This window comes from Rhinoraja longicauda, chromosome 16, assembly GCF_053455715.1.
Source record: "Rhinoraja longicauda isolate Sanriku21f chromosome 16, sRhiLon1.1, whole genome shotgun sequence".
NCBI classification, from domain to species: domain Eukaryota; kingdom Metazoa; phylum Chordata; class Chondrichthyes; order Rajiformes; family Arhynchobatidae; genus Rhinoraja; species Rhinoraja longicauda.
In genome coordinates this window covers 4,256,569-4,282,639 of record NC_135968.1, presented here as the reverse complement: position 1 = coordinate 4,282,639, position 26,071 = coordinate 4,256,569, and the positions used below count along the sequence as shown (strand labels likewise).

General features: G+C 48.2%; 1 protein-coding gene and 1 pseudogene across 2 annotated transcripts in view; one reads left to right on the top strand and one right to left on the bottom strand.

The window, feature by feature from the left end:
• The window catches only part of LOC144601124 (uncharacterized), a 59,407-nt gene that overhangs the window by 5,299 nt on the left and 28,037 nt on the right, over nucleotides 1-26,071 (top strand). The window contains exon 3 of the mRNA XM_078413079.1: nucleotides 10,644-11,998. Within this exon, the coding sequence (XP_078269205.1) occupies nucleotides 10,646-11,998 (1,353 nt within the window). The 5' untranslated portion in view covers nucleotides 10,644-10,645. The remainder of the gene's footprint in view (nucleotides 1-10,643; nucleotides 11,999-26,071) is intronic.
• Nucleotides 1-26,071, bottom strand: part of LOC144601153 (uncharacterized) — a 58,186-nt pseudogene that overhangs the window by 31,576 nt on the left and 539 nt on the right. The window contains exon 2 of the transcript XR_013548250.1: nucleotides 23,377-25,061. The product of XR_013548250.1 is annotated as an uncharacterized LOC144601153 (transcript). The remainder of the gene's footprint in view (nucleotides 1-23,376; nucleotides 25,062-26,071) is intronic.

Below are 26,071 nucleotides of genomic sequence, written 5' to 3'. Positions count from 1 at the left end.
ATGCTGCCTCACACCTTGTAGATCTGTATTCAGTGCTGACCTCTAGTGCTTACTGGGTGAAGATTGCACGTTCTCCCTGTAACTGCGTGGGTTTCTTCCCAGTGTCATAGTTACATGGCATGGAAATGACCCCTTTGGCCCAACTTGTCCTTTCCAATAAAGGATACTTTCCAAGCTAGTTCCATTTGCCAACCTCTCCTATCCATCGTCCTGTGCAGATCTCTTGAATGCTGTATTTGTACCTGTCTCCACCACTTCCTCTAGCAGCTCATTCCATGTACCCACCACCCTTTGTGAAAAAGTTGCCACTCGGGATCTATTTAAATCTTCCCACTCTTACTGTAAACCTACGTCAGAGTGATACAGCATGGAAACATAAAAAACAGGTGCAGGAGTAGGGCATTCGGCCCTTCGAGCCAGCACTGCCATTCAATATGATCATGACTGATCATCCAAAATCAGTACCCCTTTCCTACTGTCCCCCCATATCCATTGATTCTGTTAGTCTGAAGAACTACATCTAAATCTTGAAAACATCTAGTGAATACTGCCTTCTGTACCAGAGAATTCCACAGATTCACAACTCTCTGGGTGAAAAGGCTTTTCCTCATCTCAAATGGTCTACCCCTTATTCTTAAACTGTGACCCCTGATTCTCGACTTCCCCAACATCGGGAACATTTTTCCCGCATCCAGCCTGTCCAATCCCATAAGAATTTTATGTTTCGATAAGAACACCTCTCAACCTTCTAAATTCCAGTGAATATCAGCCCAGTCGATCCATTATTTCATTTAGAATATTGTGTTCAGTTCTGTTATAGGACAGCATGTTATAGGAAAGATGTTCTCAAGCTTGAAAGGGTTCAGAAAAGATTAACGAGGATGTTGCCAGGACTAGAGGGTGTGAGCTATTGGGAGAGGTTGAGTAGGCTGGGTCTCTATTCCATGGAGTGCAGGAAGATGAGGGGGAATCTTATAGAGGTGTACAAAATCATGAGAGGAATAGATCGGGTACATGCAGTCTCTTGCCCAGAGTAGGGGAATCGAGGACCAGAGGACATGGGTTCAAGGTGAAGGGGAAAAGATTTAATAAGAATGCGAGGGGTAACTTTTTCAGACAAAGGGTGGTGGGTGTATGGAACAAGCTGCCAGAGGAGATAGTTGAGGCTGGGACTATCCCATCGTTTAAGGAACAGTCAGACAGGTACATGGATAGTAGACACACAATGCTGGAGTAACTCAGTGGGTCATGCAATATCTCGGGAGAGAAGGAATGGGAGACGCTTCGGGTCAAGACCCTTCTTCAGACTGATGTCGGGAGGGGGCGGGATGAAAATAGGATGTAGTTGGAGACAGGAAGACTAGTGGGAGAACCGGGAAGGGGAGGGGATAGAGAGGGAAAGCAGGGACTATCTGAAGATAGAGAAGTCAATGTTCATACTGCTGGGGTGTAAACTACCCAAGCAAAATATGAGGTGCTGTTCCTCCAATTTGCGCTGGGCCTCACTCTGACAATGGAGGAGGCCCAAGACAGAAAGGTCAGATTGGGAATGGGAGGGGGAGTTGAAGTGCTGAGCCACTGGGAGATTAGGTTGGTTAAGGATAGCGGAGTGAGGGGGTATGGGGAGAAGGCAGGAACGGGGTACTGATTGAGAGTGATCAGCCATGATTGCATTGAATGGCGGTGCTGGCTCGAAGGGCTGAATGGCATACTCCTGCACCTATTGTCTATTGGACGGACTGAGTGGAGGTGTTCAGCGAAACGATCGTCGAGCCAGTGCTTAGCCTTGCCGATATACGGAGGTTGACAGCTGGAACAGCGGATACAATACAATACAATACAATACAATATATCTTTATTGTCATTGTACCCAGGGGTACAACGAGATTGGGAATGCGCCTCCCATACGATGCACTAATTTAGGTAATTTAGACAGCAGCAACCCAACGAAACGAACAGTTGTAACAGTTTTGGACAGGGTAAAGTGCAAGTTGATCTATGCGTTGTGGCCATCCGGCTCAGCAGGACCGGTTCATAGCAGCTATGGCCCTGGGGATGAAGCTGTTCCTGAGTCTGGAGGTGCGGGCATAGAAGGCCTTGTATCGTCTGCCCGATGGAAGGAGTTCGAACAGACTGTTGCAGGGGTGTGAAGAGTCTTTGTGGATGCTGGTGGCTTTTCTGAGACATCGTGTGTTGTAGATGCCCTCCAAGTCTGGTAGCTGTGTTCCGATGGCCCTCTGAGCTCTATGGACTACCCGCTGTAGAGCTTTCCTTTCTGCCTCCGTGCAGCTGTACAATAGATGAGATTGGAGGGGGTGCAGGTGAACCTCTGCCTCACCTGGAAAGACTGTTTGGGTCCTTGGATGGAATTGAGGGGGAGGTAAAGGGACAGGTGTTGCATCTCCTGCGGTTGCAGGGGAAAGTACCTGGGGAGGGGGTGGTTTGCGTGGGAAGGGATGTGTGGACCATGGAGTTTCGGATGGAACGGTCTGCGGATGACAGGGAAGGGGTGGAGATTGGAAGATGTGGCCGGTGGTGGGGTCCCGTTAGAGGTGGCGGAAATGTTGGAGGATAATATGTTGCATGCGACGGCTGTTGGGGTGGAAGGTGAGGACAAGGGGGACTCTGTCCTTGTTACAAATAGGGGGAGGGGAAGCAAGAGCGGAGCTGCGGGATATTGAGGAGAGCCTCATCTATAATGGAAGAGGGGAAGCCCCGTTTCCTAAAGAATGAGGACATCTCGGATGCCCTAGTATAGAACGCCTCATCTTGGGCGCAGAAAAGGCGTAGACGGGGGAATTGGGAGTAGGGGATAGGGTTTTTACAGGAAACGGGGTGGGAAGAAGTGTAGTCAAGATAGCTATGGGAGTCAGTAGGTTTGAAGTAGATGTCAGTCTCTAGTCTGTCTCCTGGGATGGAGACGGTGATCCAGAAACAGTAGGGAGATGTCGGAGATGGTCCAAGTATATTTAAGAGCAGGATGGAAATTAGTGGTGAAATTTATGAAGTAATTGAGTTCCGCACAGGTCCAGGAGGTAGCACCAATGCAGTCGTCAATGTACCCATGAGATGCAACACCTGTCCCTTTACCTCCCCCCCCCCCCCCCAACTCCATCCAAGGACCCAAACAGTCTTTCCAGGTGAGACAGAGGTTCACCTGCACCTCCTCCAACCTCATCTACTGCGTCCGCTGTTCCAGGTGTCAACTTCTCTACATCGGTGAGACCAAGTGCAGGCTCCTGGTGGCTCAGCACTTCAACTCCCCCTCCCATTCCCAATCTGACTTTTCTGTCCTGGGCCTCCTCCACTATCAGAGTGAGCAATTTTAGTCTCTAAATTTGAGGAAGGACATTATTGCCATTGAGGGAGTGCCGCATAAGTCCACAAGGTTAATTCCCAGGATGGCGGGACTGACATATGATGAAAGAATTGGTTGACTGGACTTGTATTCTCTGGAATTTGGATGGATGAGAGGATATCTCATAGAAACATATAAAATTCTTAAAGGATTAATCAGACAAGATGCAGGAAAAATGTTCCTGATGTTGGGGGTCCAGAACCAGGAGTCAAAGTTTAAGAAAAAGGGTAGGCCATTTAGGACTGAGATGGGGAAAGCTTCTTCACCCAGAGAGATGTGAATCTGTGGAATATTCTGCCATGGAAGGCAGTGGAGGCCAATTCACTGGATGTTTTCAAGAGAGACTTAGATTTATTTCTTGGGGCTAAAGGAATCTAGGGATATGGGGAAAAAGCAGAGACAGGGTACTGATTTTAGATGATCAGCCATGATCATATTGAATGGCTCGAATGGTCTATTCCTGCATCTTTATTTCTATGATTCTACAATACTCTAGGTGTAGTCTCACCGGGGCTCTGTACAACTGCACTAAGACCTCCTTGCTCCTATACTCAAATTCTCTCGCTATGAAGGCCAACACGATGATAGACACAAAAAGGTTCAGTCTGAAGAAGGGTCTCGACCCGAAATGTCACCCATTCCTTCTCTCCTGAGATGCTGCCTGACCTGCTGAGTTACTCCAGCATTTTGTGAATAAATACCTTTGATTTGTACTAGCATCTGCAGTTATTTTCTGACACAAAAAGCTGGAGTAATTCAGCGGGACAGGTGGCATCTCTGGAGAAAAGGAATGAGTAAGGTTTCAGGTCGAGACCCTTCTTCAGACTTCTATACTCAATGCCCTGACTGACGATGGCCAATGTACCAAAAGCCACTTGACCATCCTATCAGTAGTTCCCTGTGGCACCACCAGTTCACAAGTTATAGGAGTGGAATTATACCATTCGGCCCATTGAGTCTACTCCGCCATTCAATCGTGGTACCACTTCAGAGAACTATGTATCTATACTACTGGATCCATCTGCTTTACAAGACTCCCTGGGGCTCTACTATTCACCGTGGTGCTGCTATCATATGACTTCCCAAAATACACCTCGCACTTATATGTGCATTAAACTGCATTAGCCATTCCGCCCAGCAAATCCAGGGGCAGCTAAATCATGCCCTCTGACCTTAAATGTATTTCCTCTTATTTTTCATTCCCATACCCTGGGTAAAGGACTCTGCATACATTTTTTGATAAGTCTGCTTTCTACAATACCACCAACTTTTGTGTCATCTGCAAACTTATTAGATACATATTAAACATTCTCATGCAAATCATTAATACAAACCACAAGCAACAATGAGCCCAGCGTAGGTTTCCTGAGGCACACCACTCATCACGGGTCTCCAGTCCAAAAAACGCCCTTCGATAACTACCCTCTGCTTCCAATTCTGAATCCAATTTGCTAGCTCTCCCTGGATCCCATGAAATCTAACCTTTAGTGTCCTTTTACAGAAGCCAATTAACATACAAAGTCGCACATCTTTGGAATATGGGAGGAAAGCAGAGTACTCGGAGGAAACCCATGCAGTCACAGGGAGATGAGCAAACTCCACACAGACAGCAGCCATAGTCAGGATTGAACCCAGATCGCTGGCGCTGTAAGGCAGCAACTCTACAACTGTGCCACCCCCGATAGGTTTAAGGAAAGTAACAATAAATTTAATAGAGACCTCAAGAGCAAATTTTCCCTCGGAGGGTGATGGATATATGATTGGATCAGCCAGAGAAAGTAGTTAAGGCAAGTACAATAACAATATTTAAAAGACACTTGGACAGGTTCATTGATAGAAACTGTTTAGAGGGACATGAACCAAATAGAATAAGCTTGGATGGAGCATCTTGGTCGGCATGAATGAGTTAGGCCGAATGGCCTGTTTCCATGCTGCATGGCTCCAACTTAAATCTGACTCTGCCAATTAGACAATAGGTGCAGGAGTAGGCCATTCGGCCCATTGAGCCAGCACCACCATTCAATGTGATCATGGCTGATCATTCTCAATCAGTAGCCTGTTCCTGCCTTCTCCCCATACCCCCTGACTCCGCTATCCTTAAGAGCTCTATCTAGTCTCTCTTGAATGCATTCAGAGAATTGGCCTCCACTGCCTTCTGAGGCAATGAATTCCACAGATTTACAACTCTGACTGAAAAAGTTTTTCCTCATCTCCGTTCTAAATGGCCTACCCCTTATTCTTAAACTGTGACCCCTGGTTCTGGACTCCCCAACATTGGGAACATGTTTCCTGCCTCTAATGTGTCCAACCCCTTAATAATTTTATATGCTTCGATAAGATCCCCTCTCATCCTTCTAAATTCCAGTGTATACAAGCCTAGTCGCTCCAGTCTTTCAACATATGACAGTCCCGCCATTCCGGGAATTAACCTAGTAAACCTATGCTGCACGCCCTCAATAGCAAGAATATCTTTCCTCAAATTTGGAGACCAAAACTGCACACAGTATTCCAGGTGCGGTCTCACTAGGGCCCTATACAACTGCAGAAGGACCTCTTTGCTCCTATACTCAACTCCTCGTGTTGTGACGGCCAACATTCCATTGGCTTTCTTCACTGACTGCTGTGATTCCTTTCAGTGACTGATGCACTAGGTCACCCAGATCCCCTTTTCCAAACTTGACACCATTCAGATAATCATCTGCCTTCTTATTCTTACCACCAAAGTGGATAACCTCACACTTATCCACATTAAACTGCATCTGCCATGCATCCGCCCACTCACGCAACCTGTCCCAGTCATCCTGCAACCTCATAGCATCTTCCTCACTGCTCACACTACCACCCAGCTTTGTATCATCTGGAAATTTGCTAATGATACTTTTAATCCCTTCATCCAAGTCATTAATGTATATTGTAAATAGCTGCTCTCCCAGCACCGAGCCTTGCGGTACCCCACTAATCACTGCCTGCCATTCTGAAAGGGACCCATTTATCCCCACTCTTTCCTTTCTGTCTGTCAACCAATTTTCTATCCATGTCATTACCCTACCCCCAATACCATGTGCTCAAATTTTGCCCACTAATCTATGTGGGACCTTGTCGAAGGCTTTCTGAAAGTCGAGGTACACCACATCCACCAGCTCTCCCCTGTCAATTTTCCTAGTTACATACTCAAAAAATTCCAGAAGATTAGTCAAGCATGATTTACCCTTCGTAAATCGATGCTGACTCGGAACGATCCTGTTACTGCTATCCAAATGCTCCGCAATTTCGTCTTTTATAATTGACTCCAGCATCTGCCCCACCACTGATGTCAGACTAACTGGTCTATAATTTACCGTTTTCTCTCTCCCTCCTTTCTTAAAAAGTGGGATAACATTAGCTACCCTCCAATCCACAGGAACTGATCCTGAATCTATAGAACATTGGAAAATGATCACCAATGCACCCACAATTTCTAGAGCCACCTCCTTAAGTACCCTGGGATGCAGACCATCAGGCCCTGGGGATTTATCAGCCTTCAGTCCCATCAGTCTACCCAGCACCATTTCCTGCCTAATGTGAATCTCCTTCAGTTCCTCCGTCACCCTAGGATCTCTGGCCACTAGAACATCTGGGAGATTGTTTGTATCTTCCTTAGTGAAGACAGATCCAAAGTACCGGTTCAACTCGTCTGCCATTTCCTTGTTCCCCATAATAAATTCCCCTGCTTCTGACTTCAAGGGACCCACATTTGCCGTGACTATTTTTTTCCTCTTCACATACCTAAAAAAGCTTTTACTATCCTCCTTTATATTATTGGCTAGCTTACCCTCGTACCTCATTTTTTCTCCCCTTATTGCCTTTTGATTTTCCCTTCTCCCTCTCAATTTGGAGAGTAAAATTTATCATATTATGATCACTGCATCCGAATGTCTCTTTTACCTTGAGTCCCCTTATCAGATCAGGTTCATTACACAACACTAAATCCAGAATTGCCTTCTCCCTGGTAGGCTCCAGTACAAGCTGTTCTGAGAATCCATCTCGGAGGCACTCCACAAACTCCCTTTCCTGGGGTCCAGTACCAACCTGATTTTCCCAATCTACCTGCATGTTGAAATCTCCCATAACCACCGTAGCATTACATTTGCGACATGCCAATTTTAGCTCTTGATTCAACTTGCACCCTATGTCGAGGCTACTGTTTGGGGGGCCTGTGGATAACTCCCATTATGGTCTTTTTAGCCTTACAATTCCTCATTTCTATCCATACTGATTCTACATCTCCTGATTCAATGTCACCCCTTGCAAGGGAGTGAATATCATTCCTTATCAACAGAGTGACCCCACCCCTTCTGCCCACCTGTCTGTCTTTTCTATACATTGTGTACCCCTGAATATTCAGTTCCCACCCCTGGTCTCTGTGATTCACACAACATCATGCTTGCCAATGTCTAACTGAGCCTCAAGCTCATCCACTTTATTTCTTATACTTCCCGCATTTAAGTACAACACTTTAACTTCGGTATTCACCTCCCCTCTCACACGGGTCACAATTGGCCCTTTCCTTACTCTCTTATCCCTTCTAGAACTTCCCATCCCATTTATTCGAGTCTTTTGCAATTTCTCCTGTATTCGCTTCCCCTTTAACTCCATCTTCATATTCCCAATTTGTCAATCCCTCCCCCCCACTACTTAGTTTAAAGCCACACGTGTAGCACTAGCAAACCTGCCTGCCAGAATGTTGGCCCCCCTGCTGTTGAGGTGTAACCCGTCCCTTTTGTACAGGTCACCCCTACCCCAGAAGAGATCCCAGTGGTCTAGAAATCTAAATCCCTGCTCCCTGCACCAGGCCCTCAGCCATACATTCATATCCCCGATCTCTCTGTTCCTGCCCTCACCAGCACGAGGTACAGGTAGCTGTCCAGAGACAACCACCTTCGACGTCCTACTTCTCAGTCTTCTTCCTAACTCTCTAAACTCACGTTGCAGTATCTCCTTCCCCTCCCTCCCGACGTTGTCGTGCCCACGTGCACAACTACTTCCGGTTGATCGCCTTCCCTCGCTAGGATGTTTTGAAGATGGTCAGTGATGTCTTGAACCCTGGCACCAGGGAGGCTACATACCATCCTCAAGTCCCTCCTGCTGCCACAGAATCTACTGTCCATACCTTGGGCAATGGAGTCACCCACTACTATGACTCTTCCTGACTTCAGTCCCCCCGGTCGAGTTTCCTTGCCTGGATTAGAGCCGCCAACCTGTCCGCCGTTCGGACTGGAAGCGTCTTCTGTCCCGACAGTTCCCAAGAGGGTGTACCTGTTTGCAATAGGCACAGTCTCCTGTAGTCCACGTTCACTCTCCCCTGAAACGGTCTCCCAACTTCGCTCGACCTGGACCCTTGGCATGACAGCCTCACAGTAGGTCCTGTCCAGGAAACTCTCGCAGTCCTGGATCGCCCTGAGGTCAACCAGCTGCTTTTCCAACTCCACCACACGTTCATTCAGGAGCTGCACCTGGACACAGTTCTTGCAGGTGTAGCTCTCAGAAGCTCCAGCGGTGTCCCTACCTTCCCACATCCTGCAGGAAACACACTGCAACAACTTATCCGCCATTACTTTAGTGTCTAAAAACAAGTGTAACCTCCTCACCTCAGCCAGACAGGGCCGCACCCCCTTGTGCAAGCCTTGTTTATATCAGTCACTAAATTGCCTAATTGGCCAATTTACCAAACTTCTCATTTAATTCCCACTCCACATACTCACTTCTATCCTGCCTTCCTCTGACGAGCTTGGAGGTATGCGCTTCACTGATTGCCTGCTAGTGTCTTTTTGGCGCTCTTTTTAAACGGACTTTAACCTGCAATTAACATTTACTTTCTCTCAGCCAACGGTCTTCTTTGCTCCTGCACTCCCGACTTTTACTGACTGATTACTAGCGTCCATTTGGCGCTCTTTTTAAACGGACTTTAACCTGCAATTAACACTTACTTTCTCTCAGCCTTTGCTCCTGCACTCCCGACCTTTACTGACTGACTCTAGTGTCCTTTTGGCGCTCTTTTTAAATGGACTTTAACCTGCAATTAACACTTTCTCTAAGCCAACGGTCTGCTTTGCTCCTGCACTCCCTACCTTTACAGATTTGTGACTAGCTCAATGTCACCCACCTTTGAACTTTAAGGGAGAAATGACTGCTTGTCTCGGGGAGATGATTTTATATCCTGTTGTTGCTGGTCACAGAAGCAGATGTGGCAGAACTGAGTTTAGTTTTGTTTATTATTGTCACATATACATTGAAAAGCTATTGTTTGCTTGCTATCCACTTTTTAAAAAAAGACTAGAAAGTATAGTTTAGGAATAGTGTGGAAACAGGCCCTTCGCCCACCAAGTCCGAGCTGACCACCAATCACCCATACTTAGCTCTGTCCTACACGTGGGACAATTTTACAAAAGCCAATTAACCTACAAACTGGAACGTCTTTGGAATGTATGATTACTTAGTGTAAAGATAAGGTGTGGAAAGTGCTTTAATTCACTGGGCAGCGAAGAAATTCCAGAGTTCCAAATCCCATGAGGGAGAGAAACCAAACACGTCTTCTGTGTGTGTGTCTCTTTGATAATCGGCGGCTCTGAAGGTGAGCAATATTTCACAGTTAGGTGTTTTATTGATGTGAAGTCTTGATTGGAGAGACAATTGTTGATCCCAGCTATCCCACACATGATGTTGGGAAGAGAATTTTCTTTGTGCCGGAAGGAACTGCAGATGGTGGTGTACAGCGAAGATAGACATAAAATGCTGGAGTAACTCAGCGGGTCAGGCAGCATCTTTGGAGAAAAGGAATAGGTGACTTTCGGGTCAAAACCTATCTTCAGACCGAGGTCTAAAGTCTGTCTAAAGAAAGGATTCGGCCCGAAACGTCACCGATTCCTTTTCTCCGGGGATTTTTTATTAGACTAGTTTAGAGATACAGCATGGATACAGGCCCTTCGGCCCCACCATGTCTGCACTGACCAGCATTATTCTACACACTCGGGACAATTTACCTAAGCGTCTTTGGAGTGTGGGACGAAACCGGAGAAAGCCCACACGGTTGCGGGAGAACGTACAAACTCCATATAGACAGCACCCGTAGTCAGGATCAAACCCGGGTCTCTGGTGCTGTGAGGCAGTAACTCTGCCGCTATGCCACTGTGCTGTCCGACTTGCTGAGTTACTCCAGCATTTTATCTACAGAGAATTCTCCTTGCCTTCTATCTGGGAAGCGGTTTGTTGATTTACCCCGTTGTTTAAAACGCACTTGTCTCCACAGCAATGAATCAGTTTCACTGTTCTGTCTGCGGGAAAACCTTTAAGCAATCCAGCAACCTGATTAAACACAAGCGGGTTCACACCGGGGAGAGGCCGTTCTCCTGCTCCGAGTGTGGGAAGGCCTTCACTAATTCCACCAACCTGCTGAGACACAAGCAGATTCACACAGGGGAGAGGCCTTTCTCCTGCTCCGTCTGTGCTGAGAGATTCACCCGACTGTCTTCCCTGCTGACCCACCAGCGGCTCCACACCGGCGAGAGGCCGTTCGTCTGCTCCGATTGCGGGAAGGGCTTCACTGATTCCACCCGGCTGCTGAGGCACCGGCGGCTGCACAGCGGCGAGAGGCCGTTCACCTGCACCGATTGCGGCAAGGGCTTCACCCACTCAACCATCCTCCTCCGGCACCAGCAGATCCACACCGGCGAGCGGCCGTTCATCTGCACCTCCTGCGGGAAGGGCTTCAGCCGCTCGTCCCGGTTGACCATCCACGAGCGCTCCCACACCGGGGAGAAGCCGTACACCTGCTCCGACTGCGGCAAGGGCTTCAACCAGCTGTCCCACCAGCAGTCACACCAGCGGATCCACACCGGGGAGAGGCCATTCATCTGCGCCGACTGTGGCCGGGGCTTCAACCAGTCGTCTCACCTGCAGTCGCACCGGCGGGTCCACAACCGCGTCCGGCCGTCCATCTGCTCCGAATGCGGCAAGGGCTTCAGCCGGGCATCCAGCCTGGTCATTCACCAGCGCATCCACACGGGCGAGAGGCCGTTCATCTGCTCCGAGTGCGGGAGGGGCTTCACCCAGCTGTCCAACCTGCAGACCCACCAGCGCATCCACACCGGCGAGCGGCCCTTCAACTGCTCTGAGTGCAGCAAGGGCTTCAATCAGCTGTCCCACCTGCAGAAGCACCAGCGCATCCACAGCGAGGAGAAGCCAGCCGATGACCCAGAGCCGGCCGCGGAGCTCACTCCACCGCCCCCGGTGATCCGCCGGCGCCGCCGGGCCCCCGCCAAGGAGCGGCTCTTCATCTGCTCCGAGTGCGGCAAGACCTTCGGCCGCTCGTCCAGCCTCAACCTCCACCGGCGCACCCACACCGGCGAGAGGCCCTTCACCTGCTCCGAGTGCGGCAAGCGCTTCACCCAGCTGTACAACCTGCAGATCCACCAGCGCATCCACACCGGGGAGCGGCCCTTCACCTGCTCCGTTTGCGGCAAGGGCTTCAACCGCTCCAGCACCCTGGTGACTCACCAGCGGGTCCACACTGGCGAGAGGCCGTACATCTGCCCCGTGTGCGGGAAGGGCTTCACCCAGTTGTCCAACCTGCACAAGCACCGGCGGATCCACGCCGGCAAGAAAGCCTAACCAACTGGGGAATATTTAAACGACTGCCGAGGCCTCGGCGCGGCGTCGGATTCTGCGGCTGCTCTTCGCGCCCAGGACTGAACATTGGTCCCGGGTCACTGGGCAGAGTTGGAGTCTGTTTCTGCTGATGTTATTAAAACCTGTAACTGCGCTGGAGTGTGAAAGTCCTGGATCTGTGTAAAATAAATCGGTTGTGTTTTAAATATTCTGCCTGAAGTCCGTAATGCCTCTGCGGTACCCCGAATGTGCAGCGGAAAGAGAGGTCCGAGCATAGTCCCTGCTGCTCTGCACCAACCTCCCATCAGTGAGGGGACACAAAAATGGAGGAATAGCCTTTTGTGTTCCGCTTGGGTAGCTGACACTCCAACAGTATGAACATTTAATTCTCCATTTTCATGTAACATCCAACTTAAACCCCTCCTTCCCCTTCCTCTCTCCACCCCCCACCCCCCCCCCCCCCCCCGCCTCACATGGACTCCCGCCTATTTAGAAACAGAAAATAGGTGGAGGAGCCCATTTGGCCCTTCGAGTCAGCACCGCCATTCATTGTGATCATGGCTGATCATCCACAATCAGTAACCTGTGCCTGCCTTCTCCCTTTATCCCTTGATTCCACAAGCCCCTGGAGCTTTCTCTAACTCTCTTTTGAATTCACCCAGTGAATTGGTGTCCACTGCCTTCTGTGGCAGAGAATTCCACAAATTTCTATTTCTCTCCTCCCCTTCTGCTACTTTTCTCCCTCTGGCTTCACAACTCACAACTCTTCAATCCTGTCTCACACAGTCATACAGTGCAGCAACAGGCCCTTTGACCCAATGTCCACGCTTACCAACATGTCCCATCTACTTTAATCCCACCTGCCTGCATTTGGCCACAGTTTGAGAATAAGGGGTAGGCCATTTAGAACGGAGATGAGGAAGAACTTTTTCAGTCAGAGGGTGGTGAAGGTGTGGAATTCTCTGCCTCAGAAGGCAGTGGAGGCCAGTTCGTTGGATGCTTTCAAGAGAGAGCTGGATAGAGCTCTTAAGGATAGCGGAGTGAGGGGGTATGGGGAGAAGGCAGGAACGGGGTACTGATTGATAGTGATCAGCCATGATCGCATTGAATGGCGGTGCTGGCTCGAAGGGCTGAATGGCCTACTCCTGCACCTATTGTCTATTGTCTATTGTCTATCCTTCTATCCCTCTCATGATCTTATACATCTCTGCTTTTATCCCTGGCCTTTGTTCCAATCATCTGCCGATCACCCCCCTCCCTTCCCTCCCCAACCTGAGTCCACCTATTATCTGCCACGCTTTATCCTGCCTTGCACCTTTTCCAGCTTTCTGCTCCTCCCTCTTCCCACAATAAGTCAGAAGAAGTGTCCTGACCTGAAATGTGACCCATTCATGTTCTTTAGGGATGCTGCCTGACCTGCTGAGTAACTTCAGCACTTAATGTCCTTTCCTCCCATATCACCTAGTCTTGCATATCCTAAAACTATAGATGCTGGAAATTTGTAACCAAAAGGATGATAATTAAAGTTAGATATAGCTCTTGGGGCTAAAGGAATCAAGGGACAGGGGGAAAAAACAGAAACGGGGTACTGATTTTGAATGATCAACCATGATCATATTGAATGGCGGTGCTGGCTAGAAGGGCCGAACGGCCTACTCCTGTACCTATTTTCTATGTGTCTATGTCATCTACATATTACTAAAACTGTTCGATCATGCCTTATTTTTGTGCCCCCGTCACACGATAGCGTGATGATTTTAGGACCACCTTACTCAGCTTTGTCCTGGGGTCACCTTAATGCACATTGCATTCAAATTGGTCTTATATTTTTAAAGTTATATCGACGTTTGATGTCACAATGGGACCCGCCCGAGTGATGTGAGTGGCGGCCAATGGGGGGGGGGGGAGGCACAGCTGAGCCGACGAGCTGCCACTAACTCACCCACTCCATCCCCCTCTCCTCCCCTCCCATCACCCACTCCAAATGAGCTGCGTTTTTGACATTGGACTGCGCGCGCAGTTGGGGCGACCTATGATATTTCAACCTTGCGATGGTGCAAACGGCAGCTGCCCATAGCGTGCCGCAGCTCCCGGCCACGTGAAGGGGGATGGAGTGGTTGAGAGGGGCCGGGGAGGTGGGAGATAAGGGGTGTTGAGGGGGGATGGAGTTGGGGGGAGGGGATAAGGGGGGGTTGGAGTGGGGGGGGGGGGGGGGGGATGTGGGGGAGGGGAGGGTGCCAGACCAATACAGGATAGGTTTGGTGGGGAGGGGAGGGGGGTTGAGGAGGGATGGAGTTGGGGAGGAGGGGGGTTCAGGGGGGACCAAGTGGATGAGTGGGGGCAGGAAGGGGGATTGAATGGGGGGGGGAATGGGAGAGGTAAGGGTGCTGGACCAATGCAGGAGAGGTTTGGGCCCAACGGGTCCACTTGGTCTAGTATGTTTCTAAAAAGGTAGCTGGAATTACTTAGAGCATCTGTGGAGACAACAGTTAATGATTTGCGTCAAATACTCTTCATCGGTACAGAGTGAATAAACAACTGTGCTTGACATTACAGAGTATGTGAGGGTGGAGAGAAGCAAGTGAATGTCATGAGGTGCAGACAAGACAGTTGACAGGTGTCCAGGATCCATAGAGTTAACCGATGAATGAGGGCATGGGCTTAGAAATATCCCACAGTCCCAGCCTTTTGTTCTCTCTCTCACCCAGGTGACTCAATAACTTGGAGCCCTTGTGTTAATAGATGAGCGTGGGTGGTTAGATGTGAGACACAGCCCATAGTCCCAGCATTTTGCGGTGATCAACCAGTTCTCGTATTCTTCGGTCTGCAATAGATACATTTTGGAAGAGAAGATGTGTTGCCGCAGATTTGAAATGGGGGAGATGGGGTGATGGCAGGAAATGCTGGAGATGCACAGCCAGTCAGGCAGCATTCATGGAGAAGAAACAGTTCAAGTGTCAAGAGTTTTATTGTCATATATGCCCTGAACCTGAACAATGAAATTCTTTCTTGCAGCAGCACAACGGATATGTGAACCTTGTATTCTGAAAAACCCATAATAAGCAACAATTAAAGAAACAAAGTGCTGGCGAAAAATCAGAGAGTCAGACAGCGTCTCTGGAGAACATGGATTGGTGCCGTTTCGGGTCTGAGCCCTTCTTCAGACCATGTTGGAGACCCTCTCTCACTGCTCCTCTGGTCCCTGCTGCTCTCTGGCTCCATGACCATCTACTTTGTTTCAACAAAAGAGTTCAGTATATAAAGTACAAATAATAGTGTAAAGACAAAAACAATGCCCCCCCCCCCCCCCCCCCCCAAATGTCTATGTAGTTTGGAGCTGAGTTAGAGGTTGCCGTGTTCAATCGCCTGGTGGTTGTTGGCAAGAAGCTGCCCCTGAATCTGGGCATTTCCAAACCGACCTGAAACTTAACTTTTCCTGCAGAGGCTACCTGACCTGCTTAATGTTTCCAGCATCTTATGTTTTCCCTGATTTTCTACTTGTTGAAACATTTATATCCAGTTTCTCTCCATGCGTGCTGTCTGACCTGTGGGCATTTATTTGTTAAGCTTCCTCTGAATGCATCTCTGCTGTTCACCTCCACTGTCCCATGTGTCAGCTGGGTAGAAGAAGCTTCTTCCCTTATCCCAAAAATGTATTTATTGCAGCGAGAAGGATACAATGAGAACTGGTTGATGTCCTGTCCCAGATATTCCTGCCCCTCAAATTCTGAGGGTGAGGGGGCGGAAACTAATGGATGTTAATTGTTTGCCTGTCATGATTATGCAAGTAACTTGCATTTTTTACCCATGCAATTGTGCATTGTGGTCTACCACAGTTGGTGCTGCTTTCCGGTGCAGACATAGTTATTGCTTTCATACCTTCGGCCATTTTATATCAGTTGGTGGATACAAAGAACCGCAGATGCTGTTTTACTTTGAAAAGTACCATTAGCAAATTTGCAAAAGTACCATTAGCAAATTTGCAGATGATACTAAGTTGGGGGGTAGTGTGAATTGTGAGGAAGATGCAATAAGGCTGCAGGGTGACTTGGACAGGTTGTGTGAGTGGGCGGATACATGGCAGATGCAGTTTAATGTAGATAAGTGTGAGGTTATTCACTTTGGAAGTAAGAATAGAAAGGCAGATTATTATCTGAATGGTGTCAAGTTAGGAGGAGGGGGAGTTCAACGAGATCTGGGTGTCCTAGTACATCAGTCAATGAAAGGAAGCATGCAGGTACAGCAGGCAGTGAAGAAAGCCAATGGAATGTTGGCCTTCGTAACAAGAGGAGTTGAGTATAGGAGCAAAGAGGTCCTTCTACAGTTGTAACGGGCCCTGGTGAGACCGCACCTGGAGTACTGTGTGCAGTTTTGGTCTCCAAATTTGAGGAAGGATATTCTTGCTATGGAGGGCGTGCAGCGTAGGTTCACTAGGTTAATTCCCGGAATGGCGGGACTGTCGTATGTTGAAAGGCTGGAGCGATTGGGCTTGTATACACTGGAATTTAGAAGGATGAGGGGGGATCTTATTGAAACATATAAGATAATTAGAGGATTGGACACATTAGAGGCAGATAACATGTTCCCAATGTTGGGGGAGTCCAGAACAAGGGGCCACAGTTTAAGAATAAGGGGTAGGCCATTTAGAACGGAGATGAGGAAGAACTTTTTCAGTCAGAGAGTGGTGAAGGTGTGGAATTCTCTGCCTCAGAAGGCAGTGGACGCCAGTTCGTTGGATGCTTTCAAGAGAGAGCTGGATAGAGCTCTTAAGGATAGCGGAGTGAGGGGGTATGGGGAGAAGGCAGGAACGGGGTACTGATTGAGAGTGATCAGCCATGATCGCATTGAATGGCGGTGCTGGCTCGAAGGGCTGAATGGCCTACTCCTGCACCTATTGTCTATTGTCTAAAAGACATAAAGTGCTGTAGTAAATTAGCGGGTCAGCCAGCATCTCTGGAGAAAGGCCATGGATTGGTCACATTTCGAGTCAGGCCACTTCTGCAGAATGTGTGCTAAAGGGTTCTAATCTGAAATGTCACCTGTCCATGTTTTCCAGAGATTTTGCTGGATCTGCTGACCTACGTCAGCACTTTGTGTCTTTCCTTGGTAAACCAGCAACTGCAGTTCTTTGTTTCTACATGATGCCAAGATAAACTAATTGCCCATAAAGGGTTTGGGGAAGCCGAGTGGTTCTCTGTAACTCCTGGGCCTTCAAATAAAAGGGTCATTCTGCTCTGATTGCAGCAAAGGCTGAGCAGAGAGAGGGCTCTAGGCATCGATGGAATGGACCAGAAGCCTAAGTGGGATCAATACAGCAGGGAAGGAAAAGTAATAGCCCATAGTCGCGGATGTGGATCTGAAGAGGAGTCTCGACCCGAATCGTCGCCTATCAATGTTCTCCAGAGATACTGCCTGACACGCTGAATTACTCCAACAAATTGTGCCTTTTATTTTCCCTCGGGAATGCGGGCTGTGTACAAGAGGCAAGCCAAGGAATCAGCCCAAGTGAGATACCCAGTGCACCAGGGTTCAGCTTAGAACTTTCTATGTAAAATAAAACACATCTAGATGATTTACATAATTAATTTGAAACATTCATTTCATTTTAGGATTCCCCACATCCAGCTTCCTGCATTAGGTCAAACGTGAGCAGGTGGACATATTGGTCGTCGTGGGCAATTTGGGCCGAATGGTCTATTTCCACGCTACAACGAAATTCCAACATTTTTTGAAAATTTGATGGGTAAAAGAGGCAAAGTTTCAGGTCCCTTTAGGACAGCTCAAGAGGGGGGTAAAGGTGTACCAGGGCACGTTGCTGCCAGTCGCGCCGGAGTGGGTGACACATTGCCTGGGGGTAGGGACAACGAAAAGCGCTCCGGACCAGTCACTGCGGACCTGCGCTTGGGGCGGGGAATCCCTGACACGTGTAAGGAGCATCCCTGGTTCCGCCTTCTCCGCATCCCGATTGGTTGGAGGGCCGCACGGTCCACTATGTGACTTCCTCCGGATTGGCGTAGAGCCGCTGTCAATCTGTGTGTCATAGTCGCACTGGTTCCACGCCCCGATTGGTCCTCCGGCGCGCTCTTCTGATCGCCGCAGTGCTGGTATCACGCTGCTGACGTCACCATCGCATCTAGTCCCGCCCCTTTCCCGTGTCCCGGTGCGCTCTCCTAATTGGTGCAAAGTCGCTGTCAGTCGACGCGGAGGCCAGTTGAAAGAGTGGTGGGCGGGCGGCCGCGCTCGTTGCAGGTGGGAGACTGGGGACTCGAACAAGACACCATTTACACCGAGACAGAACAACGCCTGGGTCGGAGGGAACAATGTGGCCCCATTGACGGGGTCCTCGCTTCCCCCACTGACCGCTTCGCTCCCACGCTCTCCTCCAACGGTCGGAGCCCCGCGCCCAGGGTCGGGTCTGTCATTCGGGGTCACAGCGTGGAGACTGGCCGTTCAGCCCAACTTGCCCAGGCTGACCAACATGTCCCCATCTACACTACTCCCACCTGCCCGTGGTTGTCTCATGTCCCTCTAAACCAGCGTTTCTCAACCTTTTTTACCCTTGCGGAATCCTTGAAATAATTTTCATGTCTCAAGGAACCCCTATATAAAAATTATTATATATCTTTATTAATCTCTTTCATAAACTTAAAGTTCATAAGGCAAACATAATATTTTTTCTGATAACTGGTTTAAGAGAAAACAACACACAAACTTTTCATAAACAAACAAAATTGAACGTAAACATACTTAATTTTTTTTAATTCATTTGACATCCCTAAATGATGGGCAAAAATTACTAAATAAGGTGGGTGAACGAGGGACTGTACCTGCACGGCAGGAAGCGCAGACAGGACTGATCTGACCGTGCAGATTGAGTGACGTGTGATGATACACGAATCCGTCTCCTGTGCACTGACCACGAAAGGCCATTTCACGCAGGCGCCGTAGAGACGTCGCTAAATATATTCCCTGATTATTAAACTTTTAAATGATAGAACAGGTTGACGACTTTATTATAATACCCAATAATTTTCCAAGAATGCCTTACGTGTATAATAATTATGAATATGAAATTGAACACAAAATGACTCAAAAATGCATTTACATATGATTAGTCTATTTATCACTATTTCGCTCGGAACCCCAAGTGACCTCTAGCGGAACTCCAGCGTTCCCGGGAACCCCCGGTTGAGAAAAGCTGCGCTAAACCTTTCCCACCCATGTACCTGTCCAAATGTCTTTCAAATATTGTTATATACCGGCCTCGGCTATCTCCTCTGGAAAAAGGACACAAAATGCTGGCGTGTCCGCCACGCTTTGTCCTGCCTCGCCTCGCCTCTCCCCTTTTCCAACTTTCTTCAACTCCCCCTACAATCAGTCTGAATTAAGATCTCGTCCCGAAATGTTACCTATCCATGTTTTCCTGAGATGCTGCCTGCCCCGCTGATTTATTTTAGCACTTTTGGGTGTGATCTGCATTTCTTTTGTGTGCCAATGCAATATCTGTATTTCTTTGTTTCTACCTCCGGCAGATCATTTCAATACCCACCACTCTGTGTGTGAAAACGTTGCCCCTCAGGTTCTTATTAAATATTTCCTCTCTCAACCTAAACCCAGTACGTATAAACAAGGTTTATAACAAAAATAGACACAAAGTGCTGGAGTAACTCAGCGGATCATGTACCACCTCCGGAGAAAAAGGATGGCTGACGTTTGGGGACGGGTCCCAACCGAGACATCACCCATTCTTTTTCTCCAGAGATGCTGCCTGCCATAAAAGGGTTACTCCACCCCTGTGTGTCCATCACCCTAAACCCATTGTTCTCTGGTTCGTTAGTTTAGTTTATTATTGTCACGTGTACCAAGGTAAATTGAAAAGCTTTGGTTTGCGTGCTCTCCAGACGAAGAAAAAACTACACAGTTAAGTGCACAGATAATGGATACAACATTTAGTGCAACGTTGAAGTCCAATAAAGTCTGATTAAAGATAGTTCAGGTCTGTGAATAAATATTGACTGTAGAGCATCAGGAGAGCTTAAGAACTCTCCAGATTCCCAACAAAATAATCCCAATTTCTGTTGTCACCTGAGAAAGTTGAGTCAAATTTATTGTCATTTACACGGGTAAGTGAGGTACAGGTATGACGAAAATCTTGCTTGCAGCAGCATCACATGTACAGCTCATGAAGGCAAAGTTACACATAAAATCTTGATAGGAAAAAAGACTGTAGAAATGAAACATTTGATTACTGCAAAATAATTAGAAAAAAAACATAATTTCACTGTTGTGCAAGATGGGAACTGTTTAATTCCGTTATTGAGAGAGGATTTGCTATGAGTACGTTGGTTCAAGACCTTGTAGTTGTGGGAATAGCTGTTTCTGAACCTGCTGGTGTGGGATGTCAGACCTCTCTAGCTCCCATTGATGATAGTAGTGAGAAGAGGGCATGGCCCCGATGGTGGGTATCCTTGATGATAGATGCCGCCTTGTTGAGGCAAACCTTCATGTGGATGCTTTCAATGGGAGGCTTTCACACAAGTTCTATGTTATTCCACTTTCGCATCCACTCCCTACACACCAGGGGACGATTTACAGAGGCCAATTACCTGCACAGACCTGCACATGTTTGGGATGAGAAAATGAAACGAGAGCACCTGGAGGAAACCCACACAGTCACAGGGAGAATATGCAAGCTCCACATAGAAATCACCTGAGGTCAGGATCAAACTCAAGTCTCTGGCGCTGTTCAGGCTAGTTCAGCATGGAACCAGGTCCTTCAGCCCACTGAGTCCGCACTAGCCATTGATCACCTGTTCAAACTAGTCCTGTAATCCTACTTTCTCTTCCACTCCCTACACACTAGGGAACATTTACAGCGGCCAATTAACATACTAACCCGTACATCTTTGAGAAGTGGGAAGAAACCAGAGCACCTGGAGGAAACACACTCGGTCAGGGAGAGAACGTGCAAACTCCACACAGACAGCACCTGATATCAGGATCGAACCCGGGTCTCTGGTGTTTTGAGGCTGCAGCACGTCTACCAGCTGCACCACAGTGCTGCCCATATTGGGGTTATGAATTTATTGTATTTCTTTGTTTATTATGTTATCTATGAATATTTTGTATGTAGGCTTGTTGTGTTACTGCAAGTACAAATTTCATTATTCTGTTGTTGGTAGATATGACAATTAAACACCTTCATAATAATTAAATCTTTTGAACCATTTCAGTGGATTACACTTATGATCTCTGACTCTGTGACAGTTCCTTGGAGGTTGAGGTTGACTTGCTTCTGGTGTAATTCTGAAGCCTCCAACCTCATCTACCGTATCTGTTGTTCTTGGTGTGGACTCCTATATATCAGCGAGACCAAGAGCAGACTGGTCGACTGTTTCACTGAACACCAACGCTGAGTCAGCCTTGGCCTATGCGATCTCCCGGTCTTCGGCCCAACTGGCCCATGCCGACAACATGCCCATCACCATTAGTCCCACCTGCCTGCGTTTGGTCCATATCCCTCTAACCTATCCTATCCATGCACCCATATAAATGTTTCACAAATGTTGTGATAGTACCTGCCCCAACTACCTCCTCCAGCAGCTCGTTTCATACACCCACCATCCTTTGTGTAAAAATGTCACCCCTCGGTATCCTATTAAACCTTTACCCCCTTACCTTAAACCTCTGTTCTCTGGTTCTCAATCCCCCTACTCTGGGAAAAATACTGCTTTTACGCAATCTATTCCTCTCATGATTTTGTATACCTCCATAAGATCACCCCTCATTCTCCTGCGCTCCAAGGAATAAAGTCCTAGCCTGCTCAACCTCTACCGAAAAGGTCAGGCATTCAAGTTCTGGCAACATACTCATAACATTTTCTCTGCACCCTAAATGTGGCCTCACCAAAGTCTTCTGTAACTGCAACGTAACCTCCCAACTTCTATTCTGACTGATGAAGGCCAATGTGTATTGTACATTCAACGAAGGCATTCTAATTGGAATTGCCAGCAAAACTCAGCACAATACAGGCAGTGTTAAAAAAAACCTGTTTTAGTTGGAATGGATCCAACATATCAACCTCCTTCCTGATTATGCAGACACAATGAACGGCAAATGCTGCCTTACGAAATAAAAACAGCATATCAGACAGCAGCACTGGAGAACATAGGTGACGTTTTGGGTTGGGCACTTCTTAGAAACAAGGACCTGCAGATGCTGGTTTACGAAAGAAAAGTACTGTGTAACTCAGCGGTTCAGGCAGCATCTCTGGAGAACATGGATAGATAACATTTCGGGTTGGGACCCTAATGACAACCAAGGAACTGTAGATGCTGGTTTATAAAAAAAGGACACAAACTGCTGGAGTAACTCAGTGGGTCTGGAAGCATCTCGGGAGAACATGGATAGGTGACATTTTGGGTCGGGACACCTCGGGACCGAAAATATCAATGCACTGTACAAAAAGGGCCAGAGCAGACTTTACCTGCTGAGGAAACTCAGGTCCTTTGGAGTGCAGGGGCCACTCCTAAGGTCATTCTACAACACTGTGGTGGCATCAGCCATTTTCAATGTAGTGGTCTGCTGGAGCAGGAGCATCTCAGCAGCGGAGGGGAAGAGACTTGACAAGCTGATCAGGAAGGCCAGCTCTGTCCTGGGTTGCCCCCTCGACTCAGTACAGGTGGTGGGTGGAGGATGATGGCAAAGATAACATTGCTACTGGACAACGACTCCCACCCCATGTAGGACACTATCACTGCACTGAGTAGCTGCTTCAGTGACAGACTCCTTCACTCCAAGAGTGTGAAGGAGAGATATCGGAGGTCCTTCCTTCCCGCTGCTGTGAGACTGCACAACCAGTGCTACTTCCAGCAGAGCAGTCAACAGACCAGTTAACAGCAACAGTTAAAAATAAAACACAGTAAATGATGATAATTATCCTTATCTTTATTTATAATGAATGTCTCTTGCTATCCACTTTGCTGCTGTAATACTGCAAATTTCCCCGGTGTGGGACAAATAAAAGAATATATTTTAGAAACAAGGAGCGGCCTAAACAACTTGTACAACCGCAGCATAACATTCTATCTTCTATACCCAGTCAGATGTAGGCAAGGAACTGCAGATGCTGGTTTACAAAAAAAGAAAAAGTGATGGAGTAACTCAGCAGGTCAGGCAGCATCTCTGGAGATCATGGATAGGCAACATTTCGGTTCGAGACCCTTCTCGGTATAGTAGTTTTCAGCACCAAGCCCCAAATGTCCCAGTAACCACTAATCGATCCAAAGGTGACGAGAGGCAAGAACAAGGACACAATCTAATGCCTGCTGGTGTTTCAGCAACTGGGATGGTTCAATGACCCACAAACTCTACACGTTTATGCTTTCTCGCCAGTGTGGACACGTTGGTGTTTGAGCAGGTAAGCGGAAACGGCAAATCCCTTCCCGCACTCGGAGCAGGTGAACGGCCTCTCCTCGCTGTGGATCCGCCGGTGCGTCAGCAGGTTGGATGACCGGTTAAATCCTCTCCCACACTCCTGGCAGATGAATGGCCTCTCGCCGGTGTGGACCCGCTGGTGGGTCATCAAGTTGGATGAGCGATTGAACCCTTTCCCGCACACGGAGCAGGTGTACGGCCTCTCCCCAGTGTGGACCCGCTGGTGCGTCAGCAGGGACGAAGACCGACTAAACGCCTTCCCACACTCTGGGCAGGCGAAGGGCCTCTCCCCGGTGTGGACCCGCTGGTGAGTGAGCAGGGACGAGGACAGGGTGAAGCCTTTCCCACACTCGGTGCAAATGAACGGCCTCTCACCGGTGTGAACCCGCTGGTGTTTTAACAAAGAGGACGACTGACTGAATCCCTTCCCGCAGTCAGGGCAGGTGAAAGGTTTCTCCCCGGTGTGAACCCGTTGGTGTGTCACCAGGGAGGCCGATTCATTGAATCCTTTCCCGCACTCGGAGCAGGTGAACAGCCTCTCCCAGCTGTGGATCCGCTGGTGTGCCAGCAGCTGGGACGACTGAGTGAACCCCTTCCCACATTCGAGGCAGGTAAACGGCCTCTCCCACGTGTGAACCTGCTGGTGCCTCTTCAGGTTGGCCAACCGAGCGAACCCCTTCCCGCACACAGAGCAGGTGAACGGCCTCTCCCCGGTGTGGACCAGCTGGTGAGTGAGCAGCTGGGAGGAGTCGGCCAGACCCTTCCCGCACACGGAGCAGGTGAACGGCCTCTCCCCAGAGTGAATCCGCTGGTGAATGGCCAGGTAGCTCGACTGGGTAAAGCCCTTGCCGCAGTCTGAGCAGGTGAACGGCCTCTCCCCAGTGTGGACCCTCCGGTGGGTCACCAGGTCTGACGACCGAGCAAATCCCCTGCCGCAGTCTGAGCAAAAGAACGGCCTCTCCCCGGTGTGAATCTGCTGGTGCGTGATCAGGCCATTGGACCGTTTAAAGTTCTTTCCACAATCAGAGCAATTAAATGATTTCATTGGCACAAAGCAACGGGTCTATTGAATGAGGAGGATAAATCCGTGAAACACAAAGCAGGAAAAGTCTCACCCGGAGGCGGAGCAGAAGCGATGGGCCAAACGGCCTAATTCCACTCCTTTGTCTTACGGTGTGATGTTTAACATTCCAGCTGAGATGGGAATCCTATTCCTTTCCAACTGTTGACAGGCAATAAAAGATCACAAAGTGTCGGAGTATCTCAGCAGGTCAGTCAGCAACTCTGGAGAACACGAATAGGTGACATTTCCAGTCTAGACCCTTCTTCAGACTCAAAAGAAGGAAATACAAAGTGTTAAGAGTAACTCAGCAGGTCAGGCAGTACCTCTGGAGAACATGGATAGATGTCATTTCCGGTTGGAACCCTTCAGTCTGAAGAAAAAGTAACACAAAGTGCAGGAGTCATTCAGCGGGTCAGGCAGTACCTCTGGAAAACATGGATTGGTGACGTTTCGGGTTGAGACTTTTCTTGAGACTGATTCAGGACTCTTCTTTAGACTATCGGCAGCCCTTTGTTGATATTAATTTTATCCAGGGCAATATTATCCTACTTCTTCAGAGGCCTAAAGAAAATGTACATGATTATATTGCAAGTTGGCCATTAATAAAAAACAGTCGTTAACACAGAATATGCAGAAACAGAAGGAACTGCGGATGCTGGAATCTTGCACAAAACCCAAATTGCTGGAGGAACTCGGTGGGGATGAGGGGGGGGGGGTCTTATTGAAACCTATACAATAATAGATTGGGGTGTTTTGGGGAGGATGTTTCCAGTAATGGGAGAGACTAGAACCAGGGTGCACAGCCTCAGAATAAAAGGAGGAACCTTTATAATGGAAATGAGGAGTAATTTCTTTCGCCAGTGGGTATTGAATATGTGGAATTAATTGCCGCAGACGGCGGTGGAGGCCATATCACTGGGTATTTTTAAAGCGGAGATTGATAGGTTCTTGTTTGGTAAGGACCTCAAATCAAAGAATATTGATTTCTCTAATTTCAAGTAACCGCTACATTCCCTCTGTTGTACTTTGTGGTCCGGTATCTGTTATACCTTTGTTATGACTCTGGAGGACCACAAGCACATGTGTTTAAAAGGTTTAAAGGGTGGAGCTTAAATCCAGGCTGTTTATTCCACGGCCACCTGGAACCAGAGTTCCCACCAAATCACCTCATTCTCTTATATACATGTTACTACACGGGCAAACAAAGTAGTCCTTGTGATACAACAAAGTAGTCCTTGCAATATCCCCCTCTCCCCACCCCTTCCCGTCCCAGTCGCCTTGCCAGTTTGCATCCATATATCCCTTGATTATCACCATGCCACAGCCAACAATGGAGCAGTGTGGGCTCCACCATTCCTTGGGCACTGGCTGTTTTAAAGGTACCCAAAATGATTTGTACTTGGCTTCATTTCAAAACTCTTCAACCTCATCTGGGTCATGATACACGGGAACATCTGATTTTATATGATCTAACTCCATTTACGTGATAGTTCGCAATTTCGCTTAATGTAAGAAACAAAAATGAACAGCTCACGTTCATTGTGTAGGAAGAAACTGCAGATGCTGGTTTA